The 13,382-nt window shown below is 43.5% G+C and overlaps 1 protein-coding gene across 2 annotated transcripts in view; it reads left to right on the forward strand.

Annotated features, from left to right (window-relative positions):
- cntnap2a (contactin associated protein 2a) overlaps positions 1 to 13,382 on the forward strand; it is a 320,679-nt gene that overhangs the window by 192,527 nt on the left and 114,770 nt on the right. For both annotated transcript variants that reach the window (XM_035143135.2, XM_035143136.2), the window contains exon 10: positions 1,484 to 1,633. In XM_035143135.2, the coding sequence (XP_034999026.1) occupies positions 1,484 to 1,633 (150 nt within the window). The remainder of the gene's footprint in view (positions 1 to 1,483; positions 1,634 to 13,382) is intronic.

Genomic DNA, 13,382 nt, shown 5'->3' on the forward strand with positions numbered 1-13,382 from the left:
ATTAATTAGTGTAGACTCCCTGCTATCATGAAAGCCAGCATCTCCTAGTGCATTCTGGGAGGAAATAAACAATGTAAAATAGCGCCTTGTAGGCGACGTAGACGGAATCTGCCACACGCGAAGCAAAGCTTGCGTACTTCTCTCGCACACATTGTTCGAATGTATTGACACACACAGCGAGCCAAGGTACCCACAGTATGGAATGACTTATATACACATATGTGCACTGTGCCAAGACTGATTTACACGTGACCGTGCCTTGAACTGGGCTACAGTGTCCTGACTGTCGATGTATTATACTCAGTGAAGCACTCAGCTGAGCCGAAATTGAAAAAGACGGTCACTGCAGCTGATGGCCACAAGAGGAGAGATGTATAGAGATGGAATAAAAGAGGGAAAAGTGAAATGCAGAAATGCCGGAGAAAGAAAGAAAGACAAGGAGATGAAAGAAAGAATCTGGGACGGAGAGGAAGGCTTGGATGAATAGAGATCGGTGTCAGTGAGAGGTGATGTATAGAGGAGAGGGTGATGAGAGTGAGCTGGCTCCTCTCTCGGCTCCACTAGTAATGTGCCTTTCCAATACATCACTCATATTTAATGGAGCACAGCTACCAGGGAAGAGAAAGAAAAGGAGAACACAGAAGTTGCACGAACACACACGTCGAGCTCACGCATGCTACATTGACGTGTGCACATATCAGACTTGTGTACAGCAGGCGCTGATAGAGGACACACGCATGCACTCCGGCACTCTGCGTACTATAGAGAGCGTTCTCTGAGAGTTAATGGAGTTAGGACACGGGGGCCTTGAGACTGGAAGGTGCACTCGGCTAAACCGGTGAGGGAGAGAATAAGAAGGAGTGAGAGAACTGGGGGAAAAAGTGGAGAACATTTGGGTTGCATGGCATCGTTATGAAGGGTATGCATAACGTGTGAATAGGTGGCGGGTGGATGATCCTGGGTTAATGTCTGAAGCCACATTCGCTGAGATGGATGCATAAGAAACGGGGAAAAAACTATCTCCGTAGAGACAAAGAAACAGATGTATGACAGAACAGTGAGGGATACATCACATCACAGACAGAAATGTTGTTTCCTAGTTTGACCACCCATGACCTCCCACCCATTATGAGTCATCCAGTTGTCTTTATGGTAAATCAGGTCCTTGATGTTCAGTCTTCTTCTGTAATAACACTGCTGCTTTCAGACATGAGCTAAACTCTGGACATTCTCACGAAATTATCCGAAGGGGCTGTACGAGAGAAAGAAAAATATCTGAGTCAGTTGCTCCAGTTCATCAGTGTGAAGTCCATAAAGAAATGAAAGAATGTGATGCTATCGTTTAAAAGTGTCTTTTGAGATTCTGTCACACAAAACCATTAGTCAAGTAAAACCTCTGGGGGCAGGATGCTTTGAAGTTAGACTTGTTATCTTGTGCAGTGTGTGTGTTTTCTGAAGACATTTTCTCCTCCGTAACCTCCAGGTTCCGGCTTTAACGATGGACAGTGGCATGCGATCCGTTTGGTGGCCAAGGAGAACTTTGCCATGTTGATGATCGATGGCGACGAGGCGTCCGCTGTGCGCTCCACCTCACCTCTCTCCATCAACACCGGGGGAACCTATCACTTGGGAGGTAAGGGTCACCCTAACACCACCACCACACATAGAACACTGACACTCCTGTACAGTGTGAGCCCATCGTTGCTGGTTCTCACTATATTGTAGAAGTAAGGACATTGTGAAAAAAGGAGGGTGTGTGTTTCGGTCATTCTGGACTAGTTTGACGATTTTATTACTTTTGTAGTTAATATCAAAGCCTTGACAAGTAATGTATTACAAACATAACAAAATACATTTTACAGTTTTTTTATATATTTTTTGGTACTGTTAAAAGGGGTTGCTTGTAAATTTTTGCTGTTCGTACATATTATCTATCAGAAAAGTTTTTAGGTTCAACATCAAACTTCATTCCTTTACTTGCCAAGAGCTGCCTCCACAAGTGGTCAGCAATCCCAATGTCTTCTATCGCCTCTCTTCTTCAACTGAAGTTAGTCTACTAACCTGGTGAAGGTGATGTAAATAACTAAAGAACACTGACCTACATAGAACCTCTAATAATGTGTCGCTGTAAGTCCACAGTGAAACAGGGCTGAGTGAAACTTTTGATTTTGAACTGTGCCGGTGTGTGTGTGTGTGTGTGTGTGTTTGTGTTTGTGTGTGTGTGTGCAATATTGTTGGCTAAATATGTCATTTATCTCACTATAAACCTGTATCCCAGTGGCCAGATTTTAGTAAGTTGCTCGTCTTGCAAGAGGACAGACACAACCAGTGTCTACCAGATATGCACACACACACACACACACACACACACACACACACACACACACACACACACACACGTCCACCTGCTGCAGCCACAATCTATCTGAATTTGGAAGATGCCAGGTTAATGAGGCCAGACACCGCTGTCTGTCTGTTGGAAGATGGTTTGTATCGTAATGTGCATGTCAGACTTTTGTGTGTGTGTGTGTGTGTGTTGGTTGTGTGGGCACCTTTTAAAATTCCAGTAACTGAGAGAAATAGTCCAGGCTCTGATATCTCCATCAGGCCTCTGTCCCTCTCACTCTCTCGATCTGAGCACAATCTCCTCCATCAAGCTAATCCATTTCCCCAGGCCAGTCAATAAGGATCAGAGCACCTCCCACACACACACACACACACACACACACACACACACACACACACACACACACACACACACACATCCAAATTGTTTTATTCTGTTGTCCATCTTAATTTACTCCCCTCTGCTGTTCAATGAATCCTCGAAGTCCATTATGCCTCTGTACTTTTTTTATTAATGAAATCAAAGTTTGTGAAGCTTTTCTGTGCTAATGGATTTGCAATCATTGAGTAATTAAAACCTGTTACATTGTTTAAACCAGTTTAATCTGGAAGCAGAGTTCACCGCTGACACTTCATCTTTTATCATCTCTTATCTCTCCTTTACTCCGACTCTCTCTTGTCGTCTTCTCTATCTTTTCCTTTTTTCAGGTTTCTTTCTCCCCTCTTCGTCCTTTACTGCCCCTCGTCTCCGTTTTGATCCAATCGGTGATTTATTGGTTTTGGTAAACTGAGCTGGGAATCAATAGCAGCTGAGAGGAGAGGATCTCTATAATGTTGTAATGTCTGTCACCCTTGAAGGGGGCAAAGGAGCTGACTTTTATAAAAGAGAGAGAAAGAGAGTTTGTTAAAATCTCCATTTGAGTGACTTGAAACAGCGTTTGCCTGTGAACAAAAGGCCCAAACTCAGAGAAAAATGTTTGTTTTGCAATATATGTGTATTAGTCTAGAAATATGAGGTGGACTTATAATTGTGATTTGGACCCGAGCAGTGGAAAGAGAGTATAAAAAGTCTGTCAATTTATTTACAGACAAATAGCCTAAAGTACACATACATACTGCACACAGCTAATGTCGTTATGCACACAGTTTACACACCAAACAATCCCTTAAAGGAGTTGCACTATTTGTGTAATATGAATTGACAACAGGACACACACATGAAAATCACAGTACCTGTACATCAGCAGAGGGAATACAGGTCTCCCAACACAAACAATTCACATATGTGTGTGTATTTGTCTGCTAAGAAACAAATCTTGCACTTGGTGGCTTCCACACTTGTATACCCCCTCACACATTCATGCATCTCCACAATGCAGAAATGTACAGTACAGGGTTTACTTCCACCCGCTAACAGTGGAAGTGTTGGGGCTGAATTGGCAGAGACTGTGACTGGGGTTTAACTCGTTCATTTTACATGACATAATGAATGCTGAGGAGCAGGGAGCCTGCATGGTGGTAAACAGCAGTTTGAAGTCTGCAGGGGATACAAATCTGCTGATTATTACATATGTCACGGAGTATAAAGGGATATTTAGGCGACTGCTTCACAGGCTTGGGGTAGAAGTTGTGGGAAGACATTTTTGGTATTATTTCAAAAGTTTTGTTCTCGGTTCAGAAGTGAAATGAAAGGAAATGTGATGTATGTGCAGGTTGTTTTGGCTCTAATAGGTTGGTCTTATTCATCCAATTTCATGCATGTTTAACAATGAAGGCCTTGACCCGTGTGTGTGTGTGTGTGTGTGTGTGTGTGTGTGTGTGTGTGTGTGTGTGTGTGTGTGTGTGTGTGTGTGTGTGTGTGTGTGTGTGTGTGTGTGTGTGTGTGTGTGTGTGTGTGTGTTGTTTAGTGTGAGTTAGCATGTCTGTGAATTTGTATGAACACAGTGTGTGGTTTTGTTTTGACCGAACGACCTGAAACTCACACACACACAGATTTGTGCATGTCAAACTTCAACCTAATAAAATTCTCATATTAACACTAACCTTAACCAGGACCTCAGTGGTGACATTTCCCCTCTTTAGGACCATGATACACACACACACAGACAGAATGTAGAAAGAATTTACTGAAAACACTCCACCCCATCACATTCTGAGGCTAATTTCCATCTGAGCCACGAGGTAACTGAATTACGTTGCGGGCTGCACAAAGGATAGCTTGCTCTTTGCTTTGCCCTCAGTTACTCTCTCTGATCGCTCCGCTTGATGAGTCAGAGAGGCCAAGCACATTAAGCCGTCCTAAAGCTCTCTAACAGTATTCCATCTGCACTTTCTGTGTCACCGAGTCTTTCCTGTCACTGTGCCACAATTAGCAGAGAGCCCCTCAGTATCGCGAACGAGCCGCGTTCTTTTGTCTACGGGACGAGGCTTCAGATAATTGCGGGTAGGACTGAGTAGGCTCAGTCATCCAGGTCACCATCTGCTTGGAATCGCGCGGCTTTAAGGCACCAATCTGCCGCGTGTGCGTTGGCAGCCGCTCTCGATCAGTGACCACAGACCTGGTAAACAGAGCAAACGCTGCTGAACTACCACCGTGTAATTGGTGCGGCTCTACACACACACACTCCTTTTGACAGTAGAGCAAGAATACGCCCGCTGTCATTTTGGTATTCTGTGGTCTTCTCTTCATTTTACCGTCCTGCATGTTGTGTTTGCTCTGCATGAAACACGAATCCAGGAACTGGGAGCGGGGAGGGTTTGTCTTGCTGTCTCATTCTATATCCTTCATTTTCAGTTCTTTCCACTGTGGCGTGCTGTTTATTAAGCATGGCCCATTGCCACATTAAGGGGAATTAGATCTAATTAGTACCACAGTGACTGCCACACATATGCAGTGACCTAATCAGAGTCTGTATGTTGTATGATATGATCGGAGTGAGAGTGGTTCGGTGCACATGTGTGTGATGGGTAATTTTCTCACATTACAGCATCCAAACAAACATTTTGCACGTAACACAAAGGTTGTTGACACAGCAGCGATACTCGTGATAATTATCTTTCTGTGCTTAATCAAACAGAGAGCGAGCGAGCGAGCGTGCAGGCGGGCAACGCAGCAGCGGCCCTACCTTTTCAAAGTGGACAGAATATCACCAGTGGGACATGATTACTTTGAGTGCCCCCCCGCCCAGGCTATCAATTCTGTCTCCATTAAATGGGAAACATGGAAAAACACAATTAGCCAGAGATTGGTAATGTTCTTTCACTGCCCGGCACCGAAAAATAAAAAATAGAGAGAAGCCAGCTACTGTTTGTTTGTCCGACAAACTGTGAAGATCATGTCCGAGCTGAGACAAAAAGGGAAACCGTGTTTAAACTACAGGATCCCTCTTTGCAGCAGTTGATCTGTTAGATTTCATTAAGTACATTAATGCATAAATATTCCTTTTTAATTAAGGAAAACAGATTTTTTTTTAGACATAACAGAGCTCCGTAATGCTTTTAGATAGCATTAATATTAATACCATTCATGTGTAATATTAAGACAAGCATGCTGAAAAATGCTAATGGTTGTTTTAATTAACTTAATAAATCACCTCATTTGCATAAGTGGCAATGTTTAATGTATTGTCATGACTGTGATGGGACGTAATGCAGCTCAAGTGCCTTTCCCCACAGAGTTAGAGGTTGTGCAAATGTTGCAGCTAATACATTTTCCTTTCTTCCATATTCCTATCAAGTTTATGGCATTGTTATGTGCAGATTTTATTAGGGTCGGGTATCGTTCTCATTTTAACTGAGACGGCACTGAAGCTGGTACCTGAAATTCAGTAGCAGTTACCATTGACACCTTTTTCACTCTTTCTTTAGATGTAACACTTTTCTTTCATTTTCTTGATGCAGTGCTTACACAGTGCATTTTCTAATATTACCTTGCACTTCACATCCGATTGGTTCCATACTAAGATTTCAGAGGTCGTCAAAAGTCCTGAACGCAACTTTTGCCTGTTGTTGAGGAGTATTGGAGTCTTGGCCATGGACGACACCTCTTCAGCTCTACTGTATTACTATCCCATTGAAATCAAGCTAAAATATCCACCGTATGATACAGCTGCCACTTTGCACATTTGGAATCTGCACAGTAGCAATCAGGTGATGTAGCCACGGTAGCACGCTCCCATCAGCACAGTACATGGGCTCAACCAATCGCGAGTCAGTCTCAGCTGTCAATCATAACGTTTCACCCTGTTTCATGTTCGTCAAATATGTAATTAAAACCAAATATTTGCACTTGAACATGCATCAGTGTGATCCTAACAACCTAAAATGGCAGAAACACCTTTGGGGAAAAATGTATTTGATGTCTACTTTTTAGTTTGGTCCACATCCCATCAATTAACATGGAGGAGGGAGGATTACGACCCATATGGCAGCCAGCCACCAGGTGGCGATTGAGACACTTCAGCTTCACTTTTGTCGTGCATCTTCTAAAAGCTAATATCTACCACTATAGTGAGAAAAAGCTCAGTTATATCCAACAACAACTTGTTCTTGCTCGGAAATGATTTAACTGAACATGGGGATGAAGTTGTCCATGTGTCGGTCTATGTTGCGTCGTCCATGGAGGGTTCGATTCCTTTAACCCTTGGCTGCAGGCGTTTGCCCGCGGCTGCTGTGTCTCCGCAGGTCGGACGTGTGTTTCCCTGAAATATTGCAGCGAGCTTTGTCTGCGTCAACTGAAACAACACTTGTGAGTGCTTGCAGCTCGCCATTGCCCGGCCTCATTATGTTGTCATGCTGGTCTCTTCTTCTTCAGCTTTATGGTGCATTACTGCCACCCACTCTCTTTGTCTGTATGCTCTGTTTCTCTCACCCAGATGTGCTCTCAGGTACCGGGATTTGGCACCGTTTCATTTAACATGAATAATCTGTCATACTCCGAGCTTGGTACCCAACCCTTAGTTGTCATGTTAATAATTTTATAACTCCCAAATTCTAGTGTTTTTAAAATGAAAAATAAGAGGCAGACAGGTGTTGGGTGAAAAGATAGTGTGATTTCACTGAGACACGCATTGCTCTTGTTTTTTCATACTCTACAGTGACTCATTCTTTATTCCCTGTTTTCTTTGATCCACTGCTTCTGAAGTGACAAAAAAAAAACAGGTGAGAATGTAGCTTTAGATGTAACTGCCCTACCCTTTCTGATTCAGTGGCATTGAGAATTCACGTGGCTCTGCCTAAACCCAAGGTTGCAGAGTTACAGGATGTTATACGTCAGATGTCCGAGGAGAGAGAAGAACTCGGCTTTGAGCCTCTGCCATCAACCCTGCCCTCTTCCTTTTTTTCCTGTTTTCTTTTCGCCACTTCTCTCCAATTTCTCTCTTATGTTCCGTCCTTCTTTTCTGGCCCTCATCCTCTCCTCTCATCCCGCTTATCCTCTTTAACCGAGTCGACCCCTTCCTTTGCCCCCCCCCCCCCATCTCCTCTCGTCTCCACCCCTCCGTCCTCCTCTCGTCTGCTTTTAGAAGCAGTCTCCTGAACCCAAAGCCTATTTTACGGGGGAGTAGTTTCTCACTCCTGATGCGGCGCTTTGAGAAATTAGCAAGTGACTGACACGAGACATCCACAAATTGAATTTCTCAAGAGGGAAGACAGATGGACACTTGCACAAACACACAAGTGCACAAACATGGGGGCCGTAAAAGTCCTGCTCCTTTCTCTGCAGGAAAAGGGGACAAAATGGATGAACTATTGTGGGAGCAATCAATTATGGAGTCTGTTTGATAATTGTCGGAAAAATTATGGTGCAGCTTTGTTTCGCAATCTCCACTTCCGTTGCAATTTATGACTCTTCTGAGTTGTTCCAGTGTCACAGCTTTTCTTAGCTCATTGCGTCTTTTTTCATTATTTTCCGAAATGTCATGTTTTCTCTCCCGTCCATTTAATGTGCGTAAATAAATTGATATTTGAAAGCCTCAGTTTGACCGAGGGTGGGCCTGAGCCCCCCCCCCACACACACACACACACACACACACACACACACACACACACACACACACCACAGAGATGTGTGCCCTTCAGCTTCATTCACACAAAATCCAGCAATGCAGTACCTTCCTGCAGGGTAATACAAAGGTGTGGGTGTGTTTATTCGTGTTTATGAATGAAACCGTGACGCAATCAGATAATAACTTTTTATTTCTCAGATTCACTGCTTTGTCCTCGCTCACTCGTTTCGCGGAGCAGGGGGAGGAGGGGACATCTGGCAAATCCTGTTTAGAGAGCGCTGCTTCAACTACCATTTATTTTATCTGCTCACTGCATAATCTGCATTTTTCCACTTGGCTGGAATGTAACAAAATCTAGCGCTTGTAGTTTTAGTTAATACTCACAAAATATGAGTGAAAACACGAAAATTCACACGCTTCACCCATGAGACTCTTAACGCCCACATTTAGCCAAGAACAGCCTGTTCTATCTGTACATGTGCATGTTCGCCTATGTGTGTACATGCGTGTTTGTACCCTGCACACTCATCTGCCATTGGTGCTACATATCATCCTTGACATGTGTGGAGTGATGTCTGATATGCGAACATGTTATGTTCCTTTTGAATGTGCCCCAGAAGGTGCTGCTGCTCTATCTACCAGTGTTATACTCGAACATATGCTCATTTTCAGGTTCATACTACAACATTCAAAAAACTTTTCTCCTACTTTGCCTTTTCTGCTGCACCTTCTTTCACCTTCTGTCTCCCACCCGGGGCAGAGCGAATTAGAATAATTCCCAAGTGCATCCAGAGAGTGTGTGCAGTTGTCCTTTTTGCATTCCAGCGCCCACGTTGTTCAAATTGCAAATGCACTTGGACTCATCTGAGCACCCATGGGCGTGTTGGTCTTGGAATGAGCTGTGGTCAAGAGCATTTTTTGGCGCATTGCTGTCTTAAGGCAACAGAAAGTGATCGTGTGATTGACCAACAAAAAAATTACTTTTTATTTAATTTGAAAGCGTATTATTGAGATCGTCATTTACACGTACATGAACAGATGCACAATGAGTTTACACTCTTTTTGTTACACACACACAGATGTTTTGTTTCCTCTGCAGGGAAGTTGTATTTTTTTACTACCTGGTAAATCTGCCCTTGTTAGAGCAAAAGTCTTATTTCATAGACTGAGTGCCAATCGTTTACTTCGTCAGATTGAGAGAAGAACCTGGTTAATACAGCCATCCTCTTTGTGTTCGTGGAGTTGGCTGGGAAGTTAGTGGATGGTGACTTTAGTGCAGAGAGGTTGGAGGAGGTCCTGAACTCAGAAAGATCACTTTTTGACATCAACAGAGAAGAAAGATCTGATTTGCTTCTTTTCGCACACTGGATGAAAAAGAGAGGAGGTGGTCTTCTCTCAAAACCTGAGGGTCTGTAGACTCACTGGGAACATTTATGTTGAACAGACATGAAAGAGTGGATTTTTGCATCTGTCCCCTTTCAGGGAAATAGCTCAAGGAGAAATAGCAGCAGGTGGTTAAGTAGATGAGCACAACTTTTCGAGATTTTTGTAAAAAATCTACATATTGTTTTTTGGCACCATCTTTAGTCACTTCTGAAAATGCATCCCCGGAATATTTGTTTATTTTTTTGGTTACCTCTGAGCATTTTGGATTATTTCCAACCTTCGTTTTTTTTTTTGGAAGCAGATACGTCCCCTCCTAAATGTGTTGGGCTGTGGAAACAAGTGTTCTGCAGCCTGAGAGCCAGCCGTGCCTGTCTGATGTGTTCAGGTAGAAGAGAGCCGGTGCTGGCCCTCCAGTGTGTATCGTAAGAGAAGCTCTTTGGGCACAACAGGGGGACTGCGATAGAGTGCCAGCAAGACTACAAGCGATTATTGCTGGCATTCCAAAATCCTTAGGGGTCTTACAAGATAGCGTTTTTTGTTTATACTACAAATTAAAACCACAGAGCGACACTTTTTTTTTTTAACAGATACATGGATTTCAGCTCTGGGTGTGCCATAGCTTGAGGAGGCACAGATGTATGGCCACATCTGTGCCTTGTTTTCCAAGTGTTTGTCTCTGTTGGATTCCAGCTCATCAATCTTGTTGGGTATCTTCCCCTGTTTGTCACTACAGCTGCATTACAGCTTTCTAGATATTACAATGATACATTTTTGAGACGCATGGAGAAAAAAAAATTATGCCTTTCGGTTTGTTGACAGGAAAAGACAAAATAGTAACTGCGTATAACATTGGTCAATAACTTGGCTGCTGTGTGACAGAAATTTGAAGCTTGACTGCTGTGTGAATTCATTATTTTACTCATTTAGCCAATTGATATGCATGTAATATTAAAATTACTACAATGCAGTGTCCATATGAACATCATCGGATTAAGTGTCTACTAAAATGTACCTTAAATGCTAAAACGTCTGTTTTGGGATGATATCTGTAACTTCAGCCCAAGTTTTGGCTGAAGCGCCTCTCCCTGGGAATTAAAAAACTACCTTTAGAACACAGAGCTAGTTTTCTGACAGCCGGTACAAGCGGCCGGTGCAGAGACAGCCGGTGCTAAACAGTTTCTGAGGAGCGTGGTCGTCTCCATCCACATGGCACAGGCGGCTGTCTCAGCCAATGTTTCAAACGGTGTGTGTATGTGTGTGTGTGAGAGAGAAAAAGACAGCAAAGGGTCAGGAGAGGATGCTGGACGCCTCTGAATAGACTGTGTTGGTTTAGGGGAAGATTTGAAAATAAGTGCGGCTTTCCAGACATCACGAGCGGTGGCTGATGGCAGACATCCCAAGCGACACAGGTATCAGCCCTGCAACGTCCAAAATGGTTTGAAATACTACGTTGCGATATGAGCCATTCATAGATATAAATTAGGATGTATTTAATTATTAAACAGTTTCAAATTTATTTTTCAGCTCAAAAATCACAAATAAGTGTGAAATGTTTTGTTTTTGAAGTTTCATGAGAAATTTCAATACATGCTCGGGTGCATGTCTTAAAAGTTTTCTTCATACAAAATGACCAGTATATGAGTTAACGTTAAACCAACAGGGGACATCCCACATATAAGCCAAGCAACACATCCATCTACCCATCCCTGGGTCCATGCATTGCTCTGTTCCTTCTGCCAAACTGTCAGGAACGCTGTGTCTCCCTTGCATTCATGAGCAATCCAGAGGACACAAAGTGCTGCCAACCAGCTGCAGTCGCCTCTGTTCTCCGTCTTCTGCTGCCTCCCCTCTCAGTCTTTCCCTCTCCCTCCTTTTCTCCCTGTCTGTCGGTCTCTCCCTCCTCTGGAAAGACAGCGGACAGGTGTGGCAGGAGAAGAGACAGATGGCAGGGATGACAGGAGAAAAAATTTTTGGAGTGGAAAGGGAAATCAGACGATGTGAAGAAAGGGATGTTTCCAGCACCGAGCACACATGCGGCCGCGCACACATTTTACTTTCCCCGCCGCTTTACTTGCTGCGTCAGCCAGCCACATAAACCATTATGTTGGTGTACACAAACACACAGGCACGCACAAACAAACACACAGAGTGCATATGCCCTCTATAATAAGCCTCTGATGCTCTGGCCTCGAGGCTGATAGGCACGATAGAGAGTGTGACAGCTTATAACATCACGATGATGAAGATGTCATTGAGCGGCAGTGTTTTATGAGTGACCTGTGTGTTGTGAAAAAGATTGAATCCCGGGCTCTCATCTCCCACATCCCACAGTGCACGCACACTGCAAATAAAACCTGCAGATGTGCACGTGCTATATACATCACACTTATACACAGGTGTATAAATACAGATTTGCACATAGAATAAATACACACGCCTCCTCTATATCCACGGACATTTGTGCAAAAGAATTATTACACACTCTCACTGTTGCCATATGCGCACACTTTTGCCCTAGCCTTGTCCCCGTTTCTCTCAAGGCCCAGTGCTTCGTGTGGATGGGACATTGACTCTTGTATCTCATAAAGGTATAGTATATAGTAAAACCTACATGTCCTCTCGTCTATTGCGGCCTTAGCGGAGGTATTAGGGCTAATGAGCCTTGTGGATAAGCTCTAAAACCAGAGGACTGATGAAGGTTCATGGCTGTAAAAAAGTGACAACAACCCAGCACCGGGCAATCTCATGTTGTTCATCCTCGTCAAGGATAATGTTGTTGTTAAGTTTGATGTCTTCCTCTTTGGAGGGTGTTTGTTCCACAGTGTGTTTTAAGTCATGGATCAAAAGAAGCCATCTTTCCTTGTTATTGTCTTCTTCCCACACTCTTTCACTCGATGGTTCAAACACAAGCTGCTGTGCGTCCTGCTCCTTTTCCTTATCAAACTCTGTTCTGTGTTCGGGTAATTCATCTCAGACTCTGGGTTTTGTGATAGTGAACATTTGCACGACTGCGCTGGTCAGAAGCAGATTGTGTGTAAAGAGGGACGACATGTCTCAACTCCCTGCATTGTACAGAAATGAGGCCAAACTCTCCTGGAGATTGGTGCTTCCATCACAAGGTTCTGTTGACATTGTTAGCCAGAGTCTGCACAGTAGCACGGAGCTGCAGGGTTTCGCGTTCAATCAATCGCAGTCAACACTCAGTCTGAACTGTCCATCATGTTGTTTCTCCCCGTTATTATAGCATCTAATAACCTGTAAATGTATTTGACGTGTACTTTGACCTTTTCTTTGGTCCCTGTCCCATTTGCTAACATTGGGGGGGGGATTTGGGCTTATTTTGGCTGTGCTCTTCCTGACGTTTTGTTTCTACCTGATTCATAAAATAAATCACCTTTGTTTTGGACTGCGAAATCTGTTGTGACACTGGTCATACTTGGGATTGGGGAAAGAGGGGAGCCAACTTTAGTAATGCTCAGGTTTCTCCTAGTCTGGGCGTAATACAGGATTTATTTAAGTCGCCATCTTGATTATTAAGCTTCACCTCCACCCTCAGATAAATTCTGTGGTCAGAGGTTTTAGAACACCTCCAATTTTTCGACTCAATGTCTCTGTTTCTGAAGTTAAAGCAAAGGACGAATCGAT

Source organism: Hippoglossus stenolepis, chromosome 19 (genome assembly GCF_022539355.2).
Source record: "Hippoglossus stenolepis isolate QCI-W04-F060 chromosome 19, HSTE1.2, whole genome shotgun sequence".
Classification (NCBI taxonomy): domain Eukaryota; kingdom Metazoa; phylum Chordata; class Actinopteri; order Pleuronectiformes; family Pleuronectidae; genus Hippoglossus; species Hippoglossus stenolepis.